The following is a 24,297-nucleotide window of genomic DNA, read 5'->3' on the forward strand; positions in this document are numbered from 1 at the left end:
TAGTTTTGATAGCTTTTGAGACACCATCTGCACGTTTAAGTAATGACATTTTTTGCAACCATCCTAAAAGTGCAATCAAAAGACTACTTTGTAAAGATTCAAACCCTTACAGTGACTTAATATTTTCAATGTACAAGCAGATCCCTGAAATAAAAACTAGTTCTGGTTCCTCTCCTCAAACATAACAATGAAAATTTCCTTTTATTAAATCAGTTAATGTTTATTTTAAATAAACTAGCATGAAAAAGGTTATTTTACAGCTATGAACAAATATTACATTATTAAATTCAGTGGTGACACCAAAAAGTGGTTTTAACATGAATGCAGTCAACACTTTAAGTCATCTATCGGGGAGAATGTGATCAGTTTTGGGAGGCTGTACTCCTGCTTCCTGGGGGGAGACGGCGTCTGCAGCGCGTCCAGGTCCAGTGAGAACACAGAGTCCGTGGCGTCCACTGACTTGGCGGGCGCCGTCGGCCAGTCTCTCCCTTCTGTCGGGTCGCGCTTTTCTCCGTTAACATCCGGTGTCCTCGTCCTGCTTTCCACTGAGGAGCCATTTCCGCACCCCCGCTGGCTCGGAGCCAGGTGATGACGCATGGTCAGCGGCGGCTCCTCACTCTTCAGGAAGGACAACAGGAGCTCCTCGTCGTCGTCCTCACTCTTCATGTCCACCGCTTCGTCGTCGAGGCTCAGCAGACTGTCATAGCTCGGCATTTCAGGGAGAGTTTCCTGGTCGAGGCTGAACTGGACGGCGCTGCTGCCCGTCCCACTTGGGCTGTCGAGCGCCTCCGCGTTGAAGGTGTCCCAAAACAGACTGGACTTGGAGGAGACGCCCTGCTCGTTGACTGGAGAGAGCAACCCCTTCACGCTACAGTTCAACTTTCCCAATCGCCCGCTTTTCTCTGCTTCATCTTCCTCAACGGCCTTTCGCCAGGAGGTCTTCACATCCAGAACTGAAGAAAAGAAAAGAAAAGAAAAGGCTTTATGACACTACATTCTTAATGAATGACGTTCTAAATAACTGATGATTGGTCAGTCCCGCTTGCCCAGAATTTCACTCTTCTTAAAAATAATAAAAAGGAAAAAAATGCTTCAGCTCAGAACTCACTCAAGCTCTCCGGTGTACGTGTCAGCTGCTTTCTAGTAGAGAAGGGATCTCCATGAAGAGTGCCTAGAAGGCCGTCCAAGTCCAAACCCGTCGCTCGGCCTTCTTGAGGACTGGTTGTGGTTACAGCATCTGCAAACTATTATGCACACTTTGTTCAGGACTGCCGCTATAAAGTTCTAGCCCCATAGACGAATCTTACAAAAATATGAAAGGGCATTAAAAAAAAATTTTTTTAAAAAATGAATACTCTCCACCTCTATTAAATGATACAACCATAAAAAAAGACAGTACTTATAACATATATTTCAGCCTTTAAAAATTGCCATTGGATTAAAAGACAATACCTGATCAGCGAGGTTATCACATTCCATGTCTAATATATTAGCCCTCCTATCTGGAGTCTTTGTCCTCTTTGTTGCCACCTTCTGGTGAAAATGGCCGGTCTTCCTCACACTGGCCTAAAATAAAAAAGAACCCCAGCTTTGTTAAATATTGTTTAACACTCATTATTGAAGCTTAACGCTACACCGATCAGGTAAATACAAACACTGGCCTGAGGGGGTTGTACGGACGGAGCCCTCAGTGGAGGGGAGGGAGGTGTGTCAAAGAGCCAGTCGAGAGAGCTATTCGCTTGTGATGAAACACGAGCAGCGACTGCAGGACTTTCACTCCTCACAGCTGTTGCCGGGCCGGAGCTGTTTTAAAAGACAAAAACATGGATTTCTTATTTAAAAACCAACACAGTGCACACTGACTCACATCAATATGTACTTTACCAATTACATTCCCCTCACAATGAGGCCACCGCCCTGCATGCGTCTTCAAGTTGACCGATGAATGGATGGTGAGGCGTGTGTTTTTTTTTTTTTATACTTTTAGTGTATACAATGACCCTGACAAGTGTACTGGTTGAAAGCACTTATTGTAAGTCGCTTTGGATGAAAGCGTCAGCTAAATGACATGTAATGTACGTGCTTATACAATCAACATTTCATTATCAGATTGAGGTCGATACTTCCAGTACCTTGCTCCCTCTGTATTTAAGCTCAGTTATTCATGTGTTTTTTGTTCTCATTCATACAATTAAAGTCATGGAGAAATAAAGTGTCTGCTCCGTATCTGTCCGTGGCGATTTCTCTCAGTTCGCCTCGGTCATCAGAGAGCAGGGATGCTGTAGGGAGGACTAGTGGCGGACAGAACTACTCAGGAGTGCCCAGGTATCTGCCTCCCAGCATAAGCAAACAATGCCTTCAAATACTAAACAGTGAAACAGAAAACGCTGACATAAGCTTACTTCCCCCTTAAGGGGTGCATTACATTACCTCTTAAGGTTAGTAGAGCTCGGGGTGGGGGCCTCTGGTGATTTACTTTCTGCAGGCTTATCTGAAAAATGATAAGCATGATTATATATACAAAAATAAAAAACATTGTGATAGGCGAAAATGAATACATGCCCAATACGTGTATAATCAGAATGAGCGTACCAAGAAGCGTTGCAGGGTACTGGGAGAAGACCCCACATCTGTAGCTAGTGTCAGCTGCCGGTTCAAAAGACAGTGGCGCCATTGGGGAGAGGAAGCAGAGAGTCTAAACCCGGCCAATGAAAAACAGACATGGAACTCTAGTGAAATGCCTTCTGGGTATAGGATTGCCACTTTAAAGTACATGGATTATACAGTTACACTAGAAAATCTAAAAGGCCACTTACAGGATCGTCATTCAGGAAAGAGACTAGGGGTGTGTCTCTCAGAGTATCCATCCACTTCCTGTCCCACGCAGCTTCCAACTCTTTGATGGTAGTCCTGACCTCAGGAATTTCTTCCTTGGAAATCCTCTGTCTTGGAAAAACAAATGCTGTTAATACGCTGGATCTAAACTCATCTCTATTACAGTTAACAAAAATACTATTTAGATGCTTCTTCCCCATGATTACCATCAACAGTCACGGTTTCCATAACAGTCAGATTTATAAATACACATATTGACCTCAGTAACCTTCAAATAAAAGATGCACTTTTGAGAATCCAGCATTTCTATTTGATATCAAGTTCTATACAACCAAGCAAAGTTGAGCATCCTGTCCATGTAGTGAGGGTCAATGAATACCTGATGAGGTGAAGGTTCTGCAGCGCACGGGCCATCTGCTGACATCTCTCCTGCAGTTGCTGAGGCCGGACTTCAGGCTTTGGGGCACGAGAGACCCGAACATGCTCATCCCTCAGCAGCTGCAGCGCATGGTTCGTCAGCTCCAGCACACACAGGAGGTTCAGCTGGCCGCCCTCGTACAAATGCCCTGAACTCAACTGGAAAACAGCCACAAGCAAACCAAAACGACAGTGAGACTAGTCAAAGGGATGCTTTATGGATTGACATGGCTGGACTGAAGATGGTTGGTTTGACATCTTCTTTAGGGATGTTTCAGTTTGTCTAAATTTAACTTAAATTGTCAAGCGCTCTCATTGCTGAGAAATAGCATTCTGCATCCAAACAAAACATTGAGGACTAAACCAGCAGTATAATGACAAGTAAAAGTTGAGCGGACCCATATCATCATTCCTACCTGATGCGGGAGCTGTTCAATTCTCTCCAGCAGACTGCGAGGAATTTGCAGGACTCGATCCGTCCCGTCCAGCTTGTATTGGTCTACATCACCCTTCAAAACGCTCTCCACAATATGCTGCTCCTCTTTGTTAGTCGACAGCATTCCATCGATGTCTGACCACAAGGAGCGCACCTGAAGACAACCAAGTTCTTCTGTAAGCTCCAGGGAAAATAAAAACATGTTTAGGGAGTTTTTTTACAAACACTACATACCCTGTTGGTCTTCTCAGCTAAAGAAACCCCATCCTGCTTCGAATCACTGTGGTGGCGCCTGAAAGTACAAAGACAGATTGAGCTACTGGATTCAGTCATAAGCACTATGAGGGGAGGGGGAAAGAAAATGAATACGTACTTGAGTAGCTCATCATACTTGGCACCCTCTGCTCTTATTTCCCTCATGGACTTTACCAGCACCCTTCAAAAAAAAAAAAAGAAGGGGAAAACCGCTTTGATTTGAGACAACTGATTGGAAACAGCTTCAAGTGGCCTCATAAGAGGAGGGAGATGTGTCAAAAGAACCAGCTGAGAGACCACAAATCTACTGTACATGCTTATACAACAACATTTCATAATCAGACTGAGGTTGTTACTTTCATTAAGTTGTCCCCTCAGCTCAAAAAGCTGCATTAAAGCGGAGCTATGAATCATGTAGAATTAAAGATTGTCTGCTCCGTATCTGTCCGTGGCGATTTCTCTCAGTTCGCCTCGGTCATCAGAGAGCAGGGATGCTGTAGGGAGACTAGTGGCGGACAGAACTACTCAGGAGTGCCCAGGTATCTGCCTCCCAGCATAAGCAAATACAATAATCCTTTCAAATACTAAACAGTGAAACATAAAACAGACGTACGCTTACGTTCCTCTACACGTCTAGAATCTTCAACACAGTGCACATTTTAAGAGACCTTTTCCCAGCAGAAGAAGAGCACAGGTCTAACTCATGACATGGCTGAACTGGATGGCTGAACTTCATGTTGCTAACAAAATTGGTTTCAGCTTTGATTTTCCAGGCGACTGATTGCAAACACCTTCAGGCGGCCTCGTTAGCTAGTAATTAGATCACACAGAAAACAGGTGTCGCTTGAAACAAGTAGCCAATAAAAGATGGAACATCAACTGAAGAAAAAGAACCAGCACAATAAACTGCAAGAAGAAGTAATATATTGAAAACAATGACAAAAAAGCCATTAAATGTGTCTCACGTATTCACAAACTATTTAATGGAGCGTTTATATCTTTAAGTTATTCAGTTAGTTTTATATAAAAACTGAAATGAATTTTCTCTTTAAAAGCTTTTTTTTATTGAGCAAGACAGAGACATTTAACGTCATAACCTCTGCTGATTTACTGTGGTGGTAAGATATAAGGCTTCCATCTACATAAATGATCTATTTTGATCCAGTTGCCAATACAGACCACCAAGGACTCACTGTGCTCGTCTCTGGTAGTCTCGTAGAAAACGATCCTGAGCAACTGCGGCTTTCAGAAACCTGGTATGGATCAGGTTGTGCCTCTTCGTTGCCATGTCTAAGGAGGAAGCAGGCATCGCCGCAGCCTCAGGAACCCAGCTTTTATCTGAAAGTGACAATATACAAGATGATGTGACAGATAAAAAGATTGACATACTTAAAGCTGCTGGTAGTATTCAAACTACACCTACCTGCGGTGAATGTCTTCATTTCTTGCAGCATGACATGATTGGCCAAGCGAAGCATCACATTGATGAACTTGGGGCCGCCGGGTGAGAGGAACACGGATGCTACCACTTTGGATCCTGCATTTTCAGTTTCATCCTACACAGTTAAAAATGGGTCCTTGTTACAAACTAAAGTATAGTCACGCAAAAAGAAAATATCTACAAACAAAGGTTTACTTCTACTGCAGAGAACCATGCATGTCCCTCGCATGTTGTACAAAAAAAACGTGATCAAGATTTATGTGTGTAAGGAGAAGGAGAGACATCGGTGAAAGGAAAACCGGGGAACAAAGGAAACAAAGATGTACAGGATTTCTCATTTGCGAGGATATAAATGGGGTGTTTAAATGGTCCATAAAAAGTGGGCAAATTGTAAAATGGACAGCGGTGTAACACTGAAATGCTCACCATTATTTCTCGCAGCCAAGCGCAGGTAACTTTGCGGAAGTCAGCATCCACTTTATGGCTCAAAACAGGCCAGCAGTGCCTAAACCCCACCCAAAAAACACGTTTCATTTTAGACAATACAATAACAGGAAATTCTATATGGATTGTGGATTATTTACCTGTATTCCTCATGAAAACGTGTCGGGTTGAGTCTCTCCAACAGGAAATGGGTCACTATGTAGAAGGCATCCTTGTTTGGTTTGTCGAACATATTCCTGCAGGCCATGCAACGAGATACATTAGCAAACATTTACCTTTTATATGACGCTGTGTTGTTGTGCTAACTTTATCCACAAAAACAAGTTGACTCACGGTCCCAGGTTAATGTGTTTAACGTTGCTGGTTTTGCCACCCATTAACTGCACTTCAGCGTCTGGTTGAAATCCAAGCCCAAGAAGAGAAAACCACAGGTATCGTCCATTCTTTTTCTGCAACAACACCGGGTTTGCCATTTTTAGGCAATGTGGGAAGATGCACTGGCGACTGGTAAAAAAAATACAGCCTTTCACATATGAAAAAGCCAGTCAGCTAGCTAGCTTAAGTTGCTACCTAAAAAGTTCACTGTTGGCTAACTTGCGCTAGCTTTCGAACTGGTTTCGAGTTCGTCCACATAACAAACATTTACAAATGTGTTCGCGAATCCACAAACACCACCGAGGAAAGTCACTAGTGGTATATGAGAAGGTCCGGATACTTTACGCTCGATTTCATACGTGTTAAGTTATATTTCCCAGTTTGGTCGGAAGACGAAAGCGTAACAACGAACACAAACCGCCAATTTTTTTTCCAATAATGACCCGGATGTTGTTAACTATTACTTCCGGGTTAACATTCTGTTACACATTTGGTCAATTAGGTTTTATCGTAGCATTATGGCCTCAGACTAATTAATGTTAAACATTATGTTTTTAAATACGAAATGTAACCAACTGCTGCTGTTGGAACATCTTCTAGGTAAGGCAATCGAATCAATGTCAGCAAACATCACAGTTTTAGTTATTGCAAAACAATTAAGGTATCAAAGTACACATTTTGCAGTAAAATATTGATTATGTATTCCAACTTGAATTTTTTTTATTTTTTTTACCCTCACATGCACTTTAGTATAATATTTCAAACAAACAATATGATATGTATATGTCAGTCGTTTCGTCTGCTTGAGTGGCAATAAAAATCCAAGCTCTTTACCAAGCTCTCCAGACCGCCATCCACCTTTTCATACTAGCCTTGATGAGAACGAACAAAGTTAATGCAAAACTAATGTTGCCGAGGCTGAGTCTATTTAAAGATGCTGATTGGCTAAATTGTATGTCCCACGTTTTTTTTAAATTTCATCAGCAATTGTCTGAAGTGCTTCTTAGACCAGCCTTCTGTGGGCAATCATGATATTGCCCCAAGCGCCGCCAGAATGTGCGAATGAAAGGACGTACAGAAAAAGCATATATTTTGCGCAGATATAATATTTTACAAATATAACTGTGTACATTGCATATTTCAATAACACAAATATTGACTTTTTTATCATTTAATATTATCCTTTGTTTTCTTTTTTACTTGGTTCAAGAAGGGGTGCTCCAGGTCAGCTGTATATATATATATATATATATATATATATATACATATATATATATATATATATATATCTCGATACGGGCTTGATTCAAATTGTCCAATTGTAAAAAAAATGACTGCTCATCTTGGCAAAATATACATTATGTAGTTTAGATTTGTTTGTTCATTATCACATATTTTTATAGTCTATTGGTATTTGGTTGACATGCTAACAAACTGTTGAAGTCACTCACAATGCACTTTTGCAGCCGGGCATATTTTTATTCTGTGTCATTTAGAGGGAAAATGCGTCCATTTTAGCATTTGAGTCACTCTTTGACTACAAAAGTTGTAAAAAATATATTTTTAAAAAGCTAAATTTGTTGCTGAGTGCTGTTTGAAAAAAAGTTGCCACAGTAGTCGGAAAAGTTGCTGTATCTAGCAAAAAGGTGGTAAATCGAAACAGTGTTTGTCGCTACACAGTGACGTCACTAACATGCGTCTCCCGTCGCATGATAAATACGTTGCTCAGTGAAAATGGTCGGATTCCATAAACACCGCGGTTGTCTCTTCTCAACTCATAAATTCTCCTAACCATCTTTCCTTAACCCCCGTGACGTTTTCCACAGATGTCACGAACTGGTGTTTAGGAATAGACGTTAGGAGGGAATTTTTTGACAATTCAAACGCTACCATGCATTTCCGTTCTCTCCCGGTGTGCATGTCTCTGCAGCGCTGGCTCTAAGGGCAGGGATTACCTACAGGAGGCGGGTCTGTTAGGACGTTTGGCCTATTGGTAATTAAAGATAAAATCATGTGACATAAAATAAAGCCAATCAGAGTCCTCAAATAGAACCAGCAAAGGGCCAAAGTTGTCGTGCCCTAGACGTCTCCACAAACTCCATTTGAACAACATGACTATGGCGAGTGCTAGCGTCACTCCCCCGACAGCGAACCGCAACTCGGTAAAATCTCTCCTCCAGGAGCCGTTTGCGCGGAGAACTATGGCGGACAAATTACTGGTAAAAGAGCTGGGCCCCGATCGACCTCAACTCACAATAAGACAGATTACTGGCGTCAAGGGGAAGTTGCTCAAGCGGAGCTTCTCCAGTGACTGGTACAGCAGGAAGACCTGGCTCGCTGGATGCGCCCACGCGAACGCCCTATTCTGCTTCCCCTGCCTGCTTTTTAAAGGACCGGGGACGGATCTCTCGTGGACGGGCGCGGGAGTGCAGGACATGAAGCACCTCTCCGAAAAAATAAGGAAACACGAGTGCACCGTGCTACACATGAGCAACGCCGTGAAGCTCGCCGTCCTGGGCGGAGCGACCATCGCCACCCAGCTGGACGACGGGCACCGGGCCGCGGTGAGGAAACACAACGAGGAGGTGGACAAAAACCGGCGCACTTTATCCAAGATAATCGATTGCGTAAAGTACTGCGGGCCTTTTGAGTTGGCCCTGCGCGCGCGCGAAGAGACCGACCCGGACAACCCGACGGGCATCTTTAGGGGACTGGACTTCGTTGCGTCCCTGGACGGCGTGCTGGAGGAGCACCTCAAGACGGCCAGCGCCTTCAAAGGCATGTCGAAGACGGAACAGAACGAGCTGCTGGAGTGCATGCTGTCCGTCTTGAGGGATCACGTCGTGGAGGAGGTGAGGAGCGCGGAGTGCGTCGCCATCCAAGCGGACGAGACCACCGACGCGTCCGCCCACTGCCAGCTGGTGCTCGTGCTGCGCTACATCGACGCCGGCGGCGGCGTCCGCGAGCGCTTCTTCGAGCACGTCACCGTCCGGGACGCGACCGCCGACGCCGTCGCCGGCGCGCTGCTGGAGAGGCTGAGCGCCATACTGCCGGACGGGCAGAAGGACAAGCTGGTGGCGCAGGCGTACGACGGGGCCGTCGCGACGCGGGGCGGCGGCGGCGGCGTGCAGCGCAAGGTGTCGGAGGTCTACCAAAACGCGCGCTACGTGCACTGTTACGCGCACCCGCTGAACCTCGTCGTGCGGCAGGCGACGTCGCACATCCCCGGCATCGGCGCCTTCTTCGCGGACCTCGGCGGGTTCTCCGCCTTCTTCTCCGGGGCGCCCGAGCGCGCCGCGGCGCTCGGTGGGATGCACGCGACGCGGTGGGACTTCCACGGCCGCGCGGTGGACACCGTGTACGAGCACAGGGCTGAGCTCCTCGAGTGTTGCCGGGCCATCAGAGACTGCGGCAACTTTGACCCCTCGACCGTCAGAGGGGCGGGCGGCTTGGAGAAGATGCTTGAAGACGAGGATTTCGTTTTTTTCCTGGGTTTGTTCCACAGGATCATGCCGCATGTGGACATGCTGTCCAACCAGCTGCAGAAGAAGGACATCGACCCGGTGTTCATTGAAGCACTAGTCGAGAAGTTCACGGAGAGCATTGAAAAAATTAGGTAAATAAATATTTGCTACCGGGTGAAAATGATCACATTTGTGTAATAATGCAGGTACACACAATCCGTAATAACGGGCGTATGCAGGTCCACACCAAGTCAATTTGTAGAAGAGGCCTAGTTGTTGCATGTTAAGCAACTTAAACTTTTGTTGGGGGGGGAACAGAGCCTCCATGTCCTCTGTGTGTGGGGACAGCGAGTCTGACCAGGAGCCCAAGCCCAAAAAGCAATGTAGGATGCGGGGACCAAGAGAACAGAGGGTGGCCACAGAGGTAAGTTGAGGTGTAGATGTACTTGACTCAAATCAGAATGCCTTTCATCAAAACGGCTCTATTTCAAGTTCTAAACCGATGCTTTATCATTTACAGGTGTGTGACGCCGTACTGATGCAGGTCACGGAGCGCTTCGCCTTCACCCAGCACCTCACCGGCGCCAGGCTGTTGCTCGCAGAGCTTTTCCCGCAACACAGGGCGAACTTCCCCAAGGCGGCCCTCGACACCACGGTGGCGGCCTACCCCGCGTTGAACAAGGCCAAGCTTAAAAAAGAGCTGTCCTTCATCTACGACAACAGCGAGTTCAAGGCGTGCAGTGGCGCCGTGGCTATGTACCAGTTTTTCATAGCAAACGACCTTCAGAGCATCTTCTCGGAGACTGTCCGCCTCCTCAAGATCCTCATCACCACACCCATGACGACGGGGGAATCCGAGAGGTGTTTCTCTACTCTGAAGAGGATCAAGACCTTCCTGAGAAACACGGTGACACACGATCGCCTTAATGCGCTGGCCATGCTCTCCATGGAGAAGCAACTTCTCAGGGACATTCCGGACTTCAACAAGAAGGTCATCGAGAGGTTTCTTTGCCACTTGGAAGGAAGGAAGAGCGAAATTCCTCTAAAAATAATTTGCATGTTTCCCCACAACACTGACTGGCTGTTAATAGGGAACTCTCAATAAATGTACGTTTTTAAATAGATTTTATTATCTATTGAATTGTCGTGTTATTTACAATACAGTAATTGTTTTTGCACTGAATCATATTGGGTTTTTTCTAATTGATTGGATGGCCCTATACCTCGAACATTTCTGGATCCACCCAACAATACTTGAAGGTATTTGTAAAATGGCAGAAGTAATCATACGTGTTACAAATGAATAACTTTACACTGTTAATTACACACAAGTCAATACATGCCTTTTGACCGACATTCATCCAACACGAGTCAAAGAGCTTTTGAAAGGTGGCGTAGTAATAAAAACAGGCTAATCGTGTGCAGAGATTTAATTTGCCTTTTTTTATTGCAGAACATACAATTATTTCCACCACGACTGATCAAGCACAACAGAGTGATAGTAAGAAAGAAGTGCTGCCCCCCCGACCCCCTCAAATCATTAACATCATTGTAGTTCTTTTAAAACCAGCTTGCAGCACTCCGCCACCTTCGATGGATCAGACACCGCCGAGTACTTGGAAATCTGAGAGTTGACGCCCAAGGAGCGAGCCAGGTCCTGCGCTGTCTGGTCTGAGGCCACGGTGGTTCCCAAGGCAACCAGCAGCCTAAACACCGCCTCCTTGTCTTGCACCGTCTCCAGAGCTCGGCTGGCCACAGACAGGCACTGGGCCTTGGCCTCGAGGTCGGGTTGGCTGTGCAAGCAGCCGGCGTAGTTGAGCACAAGAGTGGCCAGGGCAATGTGGATGTTCTTGTTGCAGACGCCGGTCAGGTCGGCAGCACGCGATAGCACCGTTTCGCGCTGGGCCATGAGGAGGGCTCGGCCGTGCCTGCCTCCGAAGCAGTTGCACAGAGTCCGCAGCGCCAGCATCTGGTTGGCGGGACGCCCCTCGGGCCTCATCAGGCTCAGCAGGTGGTTGCACAGCTGGACCCCCTCTGACTCGCCGCAAAGGCTCTCGTTAACCTGCGGGTGGCGCACTGCCAGCCTCATAATGTCCAGCACAGGAAACACGATTTCTGAAGTCCAAGGGAAACGAAAAGGGGCGATTCAGTTAGTAAGCGGTAATGAAGCAAAGAATTGTAAGAAAAAAAAAAGGGGGGCCAGTGTGAAGGATTTGATGGCATCTAGAGTTATAAATCTTGTGCTCCATTTCTGCCAACAGATCCCACCAAAATACTATTAACTGGCCCTTTAAAAATAGTCTTTATGAAAATCTCTATCAGCGCTCGTGCCCATACCAGTGGGTGTCTGTAGTGTCTACCAAGCCAGAAATGGTAAAATAAGACAAACCAGTCAGTTTTTTTTATGGTCTGCCTGGATCAGAAAAATGTGATTCAACGAGATTGGGCTCACCTTCATATTTCCACCTTGGGCCGTGACTTAATTTGCTACGGCGCGTTGCATTTTTATCACAAGCCGCAGCCATTCAATCTATCCATAAATATACAAAACAACCATAAATTGGGTTGGAATTAGATGTTTGTACCCTCGGGCCAGTGAGCAGCCTTCCACAGCAGGTTGATCTCTTGGATGGTTGGGGGAGACTTGGAGGAGTTGGGCTCGGAGACAGACACAAGCAGTCGCTCTAGGCTTTCCAGAAGTTCCTCGGTAAGCCTGTGCTCCTGAGGTGCATCTCCATTCAGCTCCTTTATCTTGGCTGGCGAGGAGAGAAGAAATCATTAACCCCGTCACAGTAAAGGAGACTAAAAAGGAACTAGGGAAAACAGTATCCTCATTTTAGGAGTTAGCAGAAAAAGCCACAGAGAGATATAAATTTACAAAGAGTTTATCACACTGTTTATTTTGCTTCATCAGGACTGTGGTGGTGGTGGTGGTGGTGGTGGCGGTGGTGCGGTTTAATCAGGTGTTTTTGACAGTGAGCAAGAACGACAGTTAAAACAGTGTAAAGAAAAAAAAAGTTATAAAAAAGACGTTTCTCATGAGTGAAGAGAAATTGAAACTGTCAAGATTGTGAACAAAATATATTTTAAACACGTTTTCTAAACTGGGCATCACCCCTTTGAATCAGTGAGAGCAGTGAAATAAAAAGATAAATACAGAAGTCTGTAATGAGATATGATCTGAACTGCTGTAATGTGACATTTTATTTTTACCTTTTGGTCTAAAAGGATCACATGCTCGGACGATGTTAAAAATAAAGTGTTCTGCACAAGTTTAACTGCAAATATCTATTTGACCAGTTTGAGCCAGCAGCTTATTTAAGACCGGTGAAGCCACCGACACACAATCACACCGAACCATGACATGCTCACCCATGATCTGCGAGGAATTGGCTTGCTCAAAAGTCACACCATCGGTCTTGGGGAAGTAGATGTTGGTTGCCGTCTGTCTGAAGGCGGCGGAGGAGTAGGCACCTCCACCTGTGGCGCAGGGAGCAGAGTGATCCAATGAGAGAAACGCTGAACATTAAAAATGGACCGTTTTCTATAAAGGAGAAATGTGTCAGCCATTGAATATCTGTCACAAATCAATCTCTGGTCAGCGATAAGATCTTATGGCCTCGTGACATTGTTCCTTCGGGGGGGGGGGTAACTAACCCGTGAAGGGATCGGCCACACCCGCAGGAGCACTTGGTGTTGGACCCGACCCTGGGATGTAGCGCCCGGAACCTGAGTAGGAGGAGAACCTGCTGTGAAACAACACCTCTGCTGGCAATCAGATTGTGAAAAATCCTTCGGTAAAGATACCGCACCTGTAAACGGATCGCCTCCGAAACCCGGCCTGTCATCAGAAGCCCCGGGGATGTACCGAGCCCCTCCTATTAGATGAAGACACAAAACACCTTAGGGAGGACGTCAATTCAGTCTAATTCCCTTTAAACGCAGTAATCTAAATACAAAATATGTATTAGCATAATACATAATTAGCATAGCATAAAAGCACACCGTTTCTGAAAGGCAAAAAACAAGCTGGACTATCTATACTTTGGCCTCACCAGTGAATGGGTCGCCACCAGCGGGCGGGGCGGGTCCCACCACGTGTCCTTTGGTGTTCTCGATGATAAAATTGGCAACCTGATCGAGGAACATGGGGCTGAGGTCGTTCTTCTGCAAAAAGTTGTGCGCCGTCAGCCAGGGGTCTTCTGACAGGTTGTAAGGCAGCTTCATGGACGGCCCTCCTTCATTCACGTCAATAGTGAAGACGTAGTCGTATTCCTGAGGGGAGACGGAGAGTTATTCGTGGCCGTTTGCGTGGTTTGCCTCCTCGGTGAGCTCGAGGGCCTTACCTTTCCTTCATACACCACGCTCTTGGAGGTCTGCTGGTTTGAGCCTCCGACCACATCGCCGATTTTCATCCAGCGGTCGTCGCTGACGCTCCACTGATACGCCTCCACCTTCTGTCCATCTTTGATCAGACGCGTCTGTCCGTCACGATTCCCTTTGGGGAGGTAAGCAAAGGCATCTTGACGGGAGAACAGCGTTGGCATTTTTGGGCAATCGGAGAGATTTGGATGTGAAAGTTGTGAACCGGAACCACCAAATACAATGGTTGCATACAATTTGCTCAAATAAATGTCAGGTCTATATTCTTACCAGGCTCATTAAGGTGTTCCCTTCCGGGGAGGTCCTCGATTTTGATGTCACCAAGGTCCCCTGTCTTTGGGTCAATGGTGGTCTTGGAGAGTTCATCCTCAAAGGCCTGCAAGTCTTCCGGACTCGCCATGCGGTCCTCAACCGGTGTGAACACGCGAATAATGCCGTCGCTGTGGGCGGACAAGCAGCATCGGGGTTAGCCAGAAAACTACTTTGGGTGTCTGTAAATCTGAGAAATGTCCACCGCGAGTTTTGAATACAGGAGTGAGGACACACATGAAAGCAGTACACCGTAGAAGGAAAAGGCATTTTAATGTGTTTGGTGAAGCATGCTGAATGCATGGCTTACCTGGCACCAATGGCTATATCCCCATTAGGTAGAACACAGCAGCACCAGACTGACTGAGCTGGCAGGCGGATGGTCTGAGTGCACTCTCCCTGTCTCCATATCCTCAAAGTCCTGTCTTCTCCCGTGCTTATGAAATCTAAGCCAAAAAGCATTCCATAAATAACTAATGACCGTCAGTTTGTTACATTCCTGTTACAAGTCTCACACTCGGCTCTTTCAAAAAAGCACTTAAATGTCAATAAAAATGAACAAACCTTGACTATTGGGGAAGACAGCCAAGCTGTAAATGTAGTTTGTGTGGCTGTAGTAGACCTGTACACATTCGCCTGTCACCAGCCACCTTCTGATGCTTGTGTCATTGCTGCAAGAGAAGAACTCTGTGTTGCTGATCACTGCTAGCCCCCTTACACAGTCCTCATGACCTGGAAAGAAAGAAAAACAGGTTGTACTTCAGCTTGGGCAAATTGATACAAATTCCCTTTTATCGACCCCCTGCAAACGCTCACCTTCATACGTCTTCTCACAGCGACCGGCTTTCCAAAGCTTTATTGTCTTATCTGCTGATCCGGACAACATAAGGCCTTGTTCGGGTAAGATAACCACTGCCCACACTGCTGCTGTGTGGCCCTGCGAGGGGAATCAACAAGCATAGATTTGGCTACGGCACAACGCTCAATTATATTTTTGCTTATTAACGTTGCACAGATAAAATAGATCAGGGAAAAATAGATTAACAGAGATACAATGCAGAGGCTTCAGCTCACCTGCAGGGTCATCATGCACTTCTCATTGAGCCAAACTTTGGCTGTGGTGTCCCATGAGCCGCTCAAAAGTGTCCCAAACTTCCCAGAAGAGAGAGTGCAAACTGTGGAAAACATCAGAAAGAGTTAAAGCGGAGGAGCAAATAGGATGCTCGTGAGGTGGTAATTGTCCTGAGGCACAACAAACTCACCTGTACTTTTGTGACCCGTGAGAGTGAACAGAGGCTGTGATTGGTCCAGTGTGAAAACACATATGTTATTGTCATTGCCGCCCGTGGCGATGAGTCCGCGAGGATACGTTTCACTTGGTGTAATGATACATACACAGGACACGAAATTGGAGTGGCCAGACAAACTGTGCATCTCCGTGAAGCCGTTGTCTGGGCTGTCGAGCGAGGGAGAGAGAGCAAAGACATCTTGAATGAACGGTGTTGCTCGAGTGGGAAGAAGTGGTTGACAATAGCGTGGTAAATATTTTAAAGAAAGGCCTGTAAGTTATTTTGTAGACAAAATAAATGATCCCAATCTAAATCTGGTGAACTTTGGGAAGCACTCCATGATTCGGGCGGCGAATATTCAACTTCGCTGTCACCGGGGAGAGTGGCAGTTGAATGAATGACAAAGCTAATTTGAGTAGTTAGCAAACCGCTTGCTAGCTAACTTAACGTTAGCTAACTTACCCACATTAACCCACACGTATTGCCGTTAACTTCATTGGGGTCGATAAATGACTAACAATTCATCCTTTTTTGGGGCACCTTTTCAGACAACAAGGTTAACTTTACGCAAAAACTGAAACGAACGCTAGCCAACAATCACATTTAGTTAGTCAGCAGCAGGCTAATGCTAGCTACCTTGAGTTTGGAACCCAGACCCTTCCGGTTCGGTCTCTGGACACGGACACGAAGGCTCCATCTGGAAAAACGGCAGATGCGAGTCCCCTGACGTCCATTTCGTGGCCCGGGATGGAGCACCTGAGTTTGTATGCGTTCGCTGATGCCATTTTGCCCCGACGACACGATGAAACTACCACGGTAGAGTTATGTTAAGCGGCGTTGCTGTCAACAAACACCGGCCGCTAATGCTAGCGGAAGTTGAATTACGTCACTGACATGTCATGCCAGATAATAACGCAACATTTACATTGATATATTTTTATTCGATAACATAATTTATATTATTGTAACACAGCAAAAGTTTAAAACATTAACTTTTCAAAAACACGTTTAAGTTGTGGAAGGGAACGAAGCAGAGTGTAACGTTACTACTAGTGTTTCACCAGCGGGTGGAAGCAGAGTTTCCCCCTGTTGTTGATGCTGCACTGCGCTCTAACCTGTTTCACCGGTCCACGATAAATTGAGTAAAGCTGTCGTAGACAACCAGGATACAACATTACTACTAATGCTGTTCAAGTAAAAGCACGATGGGATGCACAGCCAAATCCGGGTGCCTGCGTTAAACACCAGGCCATCTCCCACCTATAGAGTACAAATCTTCTACACAGATGTTGGACAGCAATCCCCTGGTAGAGAGCTACTTTAATATTTGTTGTATGCATCGCTAAAATTCGGTCCGAAAAAATGCTTTATTTTGAAAAATAGGTAAACCGGAAACACATGTTTTTATACCACAGGTATCAAACCACTGCCCCCGTGCAGCCCGCTGAGGCTCCGTTGAGGAAGTAGCCACACTGGTACGTGAGCTGAGAAGGACAGCGAACCAGAAAGAAGTATGTGTCGTTTTATCGTACCGTGGGATGTCGCTTAAAACGCTGAATCATATAATGTGCATATGAACGGGGGGGTTGATTTAATAAGCTCACCCGGTGAGGCCACCGAGCCGAGCGCACCGCGGCTGTCAGTATGATCGGCGAGGATGAATGATGGAGCAGGCGAGCTTCTCCGAAAACAGCACCTTTTGTATGCTAATTTTGGAGTTAAATGAGCAGATAATTGTAACGTTAAACGAAAACACTTGAAGGTGTTGTACGGTAGTTATGGTCGGGATTTTCTTTCTATGGGCCTATATTTAATTTCATCACTCGGTATTCTAAAATAATAACGATATCTCGATAATGTCATCTCGCTGTGGGTCAGTCATCTACACCTTCTGACTCTAAATACTCACGTGTTACACAGCTTGGTGAAAGGACTCTTAAGCACCAATTCAACAATCACAGTATAACACGTATGTCAAGTTGATCAACTTATGTGCGCATGAGAGCACGGTGACGTTCAGTCGGGCCACTCCTGTCGGGTTATCTGGAGATCACTCACCATAAAGCATTGTGTGGGTGTGTTGTAGCCGCCCCCCCCCCCTTGTCCCCCCCCCCCCTGCTGGCTGAGGTCCAGCAGCCATGAAGCTTCGACTGCACTTCGTGGTGGACCCCATGGGCTGGCTGTGCACCAGCATGGTGTTTGCAATCTGGCTCTACAACAGCGTCTTCATTCCTAAACTGGTTCTGCTTCCACACTACAACGAGGGCCACATTCCGTGGGCGATAGTCATTTGTGAGTGTCCTCCTCTTGGAACTTCCTAATGGTGACAACATCTTGAATGTTGCCACTGGCATTACTCAATTTAACGCTGTATACTCCCTCCAGGTTATTACATCGCATCCGCACTCTGCATAGCGGCCCTAGTCAGAGCTTCCACAGCGGATCCCGGCCGTCTTCCTGTGGACCCCCACATACCTCACGCTGGTATGGATCCACGGTCTAAAGTGTCCATCTTTATGCTAGTATAAGCAAAGCAACTGATGGCCTTTTGTTCTCTTATCAGTTTTACCCTCATGTTATATAATCGAAGCACATTTACTGCAATGTTAATGTCACCTGGACCATGAGAAATGATTATCAGCCAATAACTCTTAAGTAAATGGGGTTTCACTATGTTATTAATGTGTCACTATGTCTGTGACAGAGGGCAACACTACGCGTGATAACCACCAATTTTATGTCACAGAGCGGGAGCACTGGGAGTTGTGCAATAAGTGCAACTTAATGAGGCCTAAAAGGTCCCACCACTGCAGTCGTTGTGGCCACTGTGTTCGCAGGATGGACCATCACTGTCCTTGGTAAAGATACGCACACACGGCCCTCCTTTACACATCAGAAAACCATGTGGACAAGTAGACGAGAGAAAACAGCATCATGCGAAGGCTTTTACTGCAAATATAGTTCTGAGAAAAAACACATTTTTCATGAAAATAGCCCAGAAGGATTTAAGGTATTATATTAAATCCTGTTTGCCTTCTTCCAGGATCAATAACTGTGTGGGAGAAGACAACCACTGGCTATTCCTGCAGCTCTGTTTCTACACTCAGGTCCTCAGCTTGTTCACCCTGGCACTGGACTTCTGCCAGTACTACTACTTTCAACCACTTACCGGACAAGACCAGGTACATTATGAAGGAATATAAGAAAATCAGTCTATTTACTGCAACGCGAGGAGGCTAAATGCTCTGTTCCAAATATAAAGATGACAAAAGGGTTTCCATTCTTCCTTCTTCTGCCAGGAGAAGTTTACAACGCGCCATGAACTGGCTCTGCTGCGACTCTCAACCATCACGGGTTTGGTCATGTTTGGTGGCATGACCAGTTTGTTTTACACCCAGTTGACCGGCATCTTCTCCGTGAGTACCGCGTAACGGCCGGAGGAAATGACATCTACTGCTCTTATCACGCCCACGTCAATATGCCTTCTCTTCTCCGAATACAGCAAATGTTTCCCAAGCTTTGTTGCATCCGTCAAACAATCGCGGTGTTCCACATTTGCTGTATTGTTCAGCTTGTTTGCCTCATTGAAAGCAAATTCTTTCTTCTTTTCAAGAGCAATCTCGAAATGAGGCAGACGCACACACAGCTGCAGACGGAACCGAATGACACGGAGCACAAAAATAAAACAATCGATGGTAGTAATGGAGCGATCAATAGAAACGAAACGAGAGACGAGGTCTGGGGTCGGGCATGCAAGTGTTTGTACATGCAGGCAGTGACCGCTTTTAATGCAGTCTTAATACCTTGCGGCGACATGATTTTGTTACCATGCAAGGTCATTTTAAGCTAACGTGAAAAACGATGACAGACCCGTAGTCGTGTTTTGTTATTTACCCCGAAAAAGAACGTTTGACAAAGATTGAATAGTATTATAATTATCATTACGGGAAATGATCATCTTGTTTTCCATGTCCCCCCTTTACAGGATACTACAACCATCGAGAAAATGGCGCTGTTCTCAAATGAAACGTGAGTGTGCTTCACTCTTGTTTGCCCCACTGGTTCGCTTTCCTGCCGAGAGTTCAGTAGATTGCCACCACTGCCATGTCTGTCCACGAAGCTAGTCTTAGCTTAGCATAAGGACTGGAAAATGCGGTGAGCATGGCTCCTTCCTAAGGGGACAAAATGCAAAGAATACATCCACCACCACCTGTAAAGCCCGGCTTAAAGGGGGTTTCTTGTTTACTTTGTTCGTAAAGAAGGCAGAGTTATCAAAATCACAGCGTGTGGTTTTGTTGCAATTCATTTCTGGTAGATTTGTCATCACCTTGCGGCGTTCAGGCCCTCCATCAGAGAACCCTAGCGAGCATATATCAGTTAGTGCCCCTTGGAGCTGCATGTAAGTGGATTTTGTTCCCCCGGCGGCTAGCTGTTTGGCCCTGTTCGCAGTCTTTGTGCTAAGCTACGCTAACCCTCTACCAGTCCCAGCAGTCCCAAATGTATTTTTTATGATTCTACTTTTCAGATATAGCTCAAAGAGATCTTGGCAGTGGGCGTTAGCTGAAGTCTGCGGCACTCGCTGGAAACTCCTGTGGCTCATCCCGCTCCGGAGCAGACAGCCCATCCAAGGGGGCCCCCACTTCCGCAGCCACGTGTAGCCCCGGCGGCACCACGGTACCTCGCGTCCGCTCGGTGCGCACTTCGGAGGCCGTTCCGTCAGCCTCTTTTTTCGTGCCACGAGAGCCGGGCGGCGGTCTCTGTCTCTCTGGAAACTCTTTGAGAATCTTTTTTTTAAATTTTGTTTGCATTTCTCCACAAAGCCCAGACTGGCAGTGAACAGGGCCGAGAAGTACCCAGGGACTGCTCCTTTAAGCCTTTTTGGAAACCACTTTTAATGGTTAATTGCATCAGAATGATGGAAGTTTTAAGCTGAAAGACGCTGATCAAAGGGACCCCTCTCAGGTTACTTTAACAAAGAGCCTTTACTACTGACCTTTAATCAGCTATAGCCAGAACAAGTGTGTCTGTCAGGAAGGCGGTTTTTAGTATAAGGTCCGTGCCTTGTTTCTTTTACTGTAACTATGTCATTTTTATTTGTCATGCATGCGCAGTGCATGTGTTTTTCTGTTTTGTCTGGTTGCCGATCCTCCAGCTTGGAAAATGCATTCCTGTTCATTTGATGATTCCTGAATGTTTTCATGCATTGTTCCTTTAAATGTTTTGTTTACCACGTGAGTTTTTTATCAAGCATGGCTCCAGAACAAAGTTCACAACTTGAATACTTCTATGTGAACGTTTTATGACACATGCAAACAGTAACACTTCACCAAAAGTAGAAATCAAGTTTGTATTATAAGGTTAGGTGGTCTCGGTCGTAGTCAAACCTGCTTTGTGATCAAGCTGTTTCTCTAAGTATAACAGAAATTCCACAGCATATTAATATATAATAGTAAGACCTAATCAGAACCTGGAGTGAATTCCTACGAAAGGGTTTGAGTCACACACAATTCACATCAATCACATACAATTAAACATGCGCAGGTTAAAGGAACAATGATGCATTTGTGGATTTATACCCTTATTTGCTTTCTCGCCATAAGTAAGAAGATAAGGTCAAGACTCTCCTGCCATAAATTATAGGATAATCATTTCCCTCTTTGCAAGTAACCCTGCACCCGTAGATCCAAAAATACGTAACTTTTCCCTTAAATTAGTCTGTTAAGCTTGTCTGCTCAGTCAAACATAGCCCTTACAATGCTGTAGCACACGTTCTTTTTTAACACATTAAGTCATTTGTGACGTTAGTGCTGTAGCTGTCACATTTAGGTCTTAAATGTGTCCGAACCAGTGGCTTTATACGTGCGTATCTTAACACAAACGTAATACAAACACTAGCAAATTTGTCGCCATGTGATCACATACACAGTCAACACATTTATTTGTATAAGTTTGCTGTTATGATGTAGTAGAGGTTTTATTACATTTAAAAACGATACTTAAGTAGAAGATGACTCAGTGCATAATAATACTGGCATAGCATGGTTGTCATTGTCTTTAATACTTGTCAATCGCCTAAATAAACCTGTATGTAAACAAAGCTTGCCATATCTGCGAAATATAACAATATCCACGTAGTTTTAAGTGCCTTTCTAGGTCTTCTTTTTACTCTCACAGTACATCACCTTCGCGTTTGTCTCCGTAAAAGCCAAAGACCTGGGGAAATGTTGCAATAGTCAGCAAGCGTTCAGTAAATGCATGTTTTCACTAAATCTGTGACCGTAGCAGTTTAAATGTAATGCGCTGATTTTCACTCCAGCACACAGTCTGTTTTAGGGGATCAATTATACTCTCGAAGAAAAGGTCTGCACTTGAACTTGTATGTATTTTATGTGTCAATTCTGTTGTATTTTATTATATCTACGATTCTGTTGTGTTTTTATCGTCCCCGGAATGGGATTGTTTGCATTTGCATGAGTGTGTGGTGATCACTTTGCTCAGTGGTTTTTATATCGGGTTGAGGTTGGGGATGTTTGTGTGCTTTTTGTGGTTGCTTTGTCGTGGTTTGGTGGTGGGATAATGGGTCGGCCAAAAGTGCGTGTTCAGTTTCAGTTTCTTTTACGAATCCTTTTTGAAAGCAATAATTATTGTGTATATGTAACGCCATCTGTATTGTTACAACAGTAGTGGAAACACCTGTTTATTGTGAAGTATGTACACTGGTTTGAAGAGTGTCATTTATTACTCACCAACCAGGGATTATGAGATTTACCTACGTGTTTATACTTAAGTAACCGAAGCCAAGATGAACACTACTGTCACTGCTGTGTTTAGTTCCACGTGATATCCTCCTCTTGCACCTCGTGTTGATAGAAATAGAACAATGCACAGGCTTGAGTTTATTTGATTAGAATCCAGCCCTGACGGAGCCTTTGAGAGTACACATGTGCCCTGCTCACACTCTTGGTTTTGTTCACATTCTTTATTTGCTGTTTTCTGAAAGTTTTTTTTTTTTTTTCATTGTTCAGACCGCAAACACTGAAACAGGGATAACATGAATTCACCATAAATATTGCTATATCATTTGTTATGTCTAGAAAAGCCTTTGAAATGAAATGCGGCAAAGCTATTTATTGTGATTATATAAAATACCATATTCATGCTCATACAATAAATTTGATTCTGGTTAAGTTGAAGCAGACCCTTTTCTCCTCTTTATAAAACTAATAAACATGACTTATGCATTTTCACAAGCAGCATTTATGAAATGCAGATGTGTACAGAAGGCTTTGGAGGAGCAGCATAAATGTGTCTCGCGTATGTTACATCTTCCTACATGATGTCTAGAAAGAAGTAGATATAAATCGACTGCAGACAATTGGTTTCCTTTGTCTGTGAAGGGAATTAATTAGCCTGTGAAATGTGATGTCACAGAAGGCCACAGTCGGATAAGATACGATTGATCTTTGTAACCTGTTAGACACGCCCATTACCTTTAATGACGTTCGATTAATATCCACTACTATAAACTAGTAGCATTTGAGTGAAAAATAAAATCATGAAAATGTAAAGATATTCAGTTTTACCAAAATCTGTGGTCTGATCTGAATTTTCATTCAATCGAAATTGCGCTAATTGCACTCTGCAGTTTCAAAGTCAGACTGCCCGATTGATCCGACCGGTGTTTAATTCTCGGTAAAATGTGTCACAATAAGAGCCGGAGGAGCAGCTCAGTTGTCTCTCAGTTGAACTGTTCAAGACAATGCTCATTGTCTTGAACAGTTCTTGCCAGTGAGGCGTGTGTAATGTGTGCATGAGCCGTGAACACAATCTATGTGTGTTGTCTAAGATGTTTTAAACATACTCTGAACCACCTCCCCCCCTCACACACACACTCTTTTCCTCCCTTGAGCAAACTCAACCGGCTTGGTCTTTAAAACCTTGAATATCTAAGTCCATACAGTGTTTTATTTTTGCAATGACAAATAAAACATCGGCCTCACACCTCATAATCCCAGGACTACGATTTCAACGTCCCTAATGCTTTAAAGTGATCTCTCTCTTATTATGGTTTATGCTACATGTCAAAAGACGTGTTGAATATCTCTGAAAACATGTTTGTAGGTACAGAAAGAAATGCATGGTCCCATAGGAAATCCTTAGAACTAATATCCCCAAACTGTTTTTGTCATGAAATACGACGGCAGCATGTTTTAATGAGCCTGGGCTGACATTGTATTTGTGAGTTTGGGGCTTTGGGTCGGTGCCGTGCAGGAGTCTGCAGCGCTCTGGGTTAAATGTGGTCTTAATCTCTGCTAATAGTTGGTCAACTGGCCTAATTAAATGAGTGACCACCTGCTCCTTGTGCAGTCTCTGGCATCTGGCTGAACAAAAGAAATAATTAGCCGCATGCTTGATAAACATAAACTATGCTTGGAAGAGTTATCTCTCAGATAGGAGGCTGTGTACCTGTCTAGGATTGGAGTTAGTGGCTTGGCGTGTTCTGCTCCGTTTCGCCAAGCCTAGACGAGGATTAAGTCTCCGAGATGGAAGATAAATTTATGATCGGATCACAAACTATGGGTAGCTTTGTAATTTTTTAGATTTCTACCCATATGGGGCATACATCCTCTGTGACATTAGGGTCATCCC

At 44.9% G+C, this 24,297-nt stretch overlaps 4 protein-coding genes and 2 non-coding genes across 8 annotated transcripts; 2 read left to right on the plus strand and 4 right to left on the minus strand.

The window, feature by feature from the left end:
• Window positions 1-199: 199 nt before the first annotated feature.
• On the minus strand, window positions 200-7,038 carry haus6 (HAUS augmin-like complex, subunit 6). Its single transcript, XM_040181865.2, has 16 exons — window positions 6,162-7,038; window positions 5,969-6,064; window positions 5,811-5,889; window positions 5,367-5,499; window positions 5,137-5,281; window positions 4,062-4,124; window positions 3,923-3,980; window positions 3,669-3,842; window positions 3,215-3,411; window positions 2,817-2,946; window positions 2,593-2,695; window positions 2,431-2,491; window positions 1,662-1,803; window positions 1,453-1,566; window positions 1,109-1,244; window positions 200-953 (listed from the first exon to the last, which is right to left on the minus strand). Exons 1-16 carry the CDS (start codon window positions 6,299-6,301, stop codon window positions 328-330), a joined length of 2,397 nt encoding a protein of 798 aa, XP_040037799.2. The 5' UTR covers window positions 6,302-7,038; the 3' UTR covers window positions 200-327.
• On the minus strand, window positions 2,211-2,339 carry LOC120823182 (small Cajal body-specific RNA 8). Its single transcript, XR_005712820.2, has one exon.
• Window positions 4,369-4,496, minus strand: LOC120823183 (small Cajal body-specific RNA 8). The gene has a single exon (XR_005712821.2).
• On the plus strand, window positions 6,923-10,787 carry LOC120822302 (zinc finger MYM-type protein 1). The gene is made up of 3 exons (XM_078106372.1): window positions 6,923-9,819; window positions 9,986-10,091; window positions 10,188-10,787. The coding sequence occupies exons 1-3, from the start codon at window positions 8,315-8,317 to the stop codon at window positions 10,770-10,772; spliced, it is 2,196 nt and encodes a 731-aa protein (XP_077962498.1). The 5' UTR covers window positions 6,923-8,314; the 3' UTR covers window positions 10,773-10,787.
• Window positions 10,788-11,095: 308 nt separating this feature from the next.
• plaa (phospholipase A2-activating protein) lies at window positions 11,096-17,096 on the minus strand. 2 transcript variants are annotated; one of them, XM_040181868.2, is made up of 14 exons: window positions 16,285-17,096; window positions 15,622-15,815; window positions 15,434-15,534; window positions 15,176-15,296; window positions 14,924-15,091; window positions 14,670-14,805; window positions 14,321-14,490; window positions 14,014-14,165; window positions 13,723-13,942; window positions 13,480-13,545; window positions 13,325-13,396; window positions 13,040-13,147; window positions 12,253-12,423; window positions 11,096-11,782 (listed from the first exon to the last, which is right to left on the minus strand). In XM_040181868.2, exons 1-14 carry the CDS (start codon window positions 16,431-16,433, stop codon window positions 11,214-11,216), a joined length of 2,397 nt encoding a protein of 798 aa, XP_040037802.1. In that variant the 5' UTR covers window positions 16,434-17,096; the 3' UTR covers window positions 11,096-11,213. The 2 variants fall into 2 exon arrangements, with proteins under 2 accessions (XP_040037802.1, XP_077962497.1); XM_078106371.1 differs by having other exon boundaries at window positions 16,111-16,310.
• Window positions 17,085-22,841, plus strand: zdhhc21 (zDHHC palmitoyltransferase 21). Of its 2 annotated transcripts, none has more exons than XM_040181869.2 (7): window positions 17,085-17,940; window positions 18,034-18,132; window positions 18,395-18,506; window positions 18,692-18,830; window positions 18,948-19,064; window positions 19,634-19,677; window positions 20,174-22,841. In XM_040181869.2, the coding sequence occupies exons 1-7, from the start codon at window positions 17,787-17,789 to the stop codon at window positions 20,304-20,306; spliced, it is 798 nt and encodes a 265-aa protein (XP_040037803.2). In that variant the 5' UTR covers window positions 17,085-17,786; the 3' UTR covers window positions 20,307-22,841. The 2 variants fall into 2 exon arrangements, with proteins under 2 accessions (XP_040037803.2, XP_040037804.2); XM_040181870.2 differs by having other exon boundaries at window positions 17,787-17,940; window positions 18,951-19,064.
• Window positions 22,842-24,297: the final 1,456 nt, after the last annotated feature.

The sequence above is a fragment of the Gasterosteus aculeatus genome, chromosome 7, assembly GCF_964276395.1.
Source record: "Gasterosteus aculeatus chromosome 7, fGasAcu3.hap1.1, whole genome shotgun sequence".
NCBI lineage: Eukaryota > Metazoa > Chordata > Actinopteri > Perciformes > Gasterosteidae > Gasterosteus > Gasterosteus aculeatus.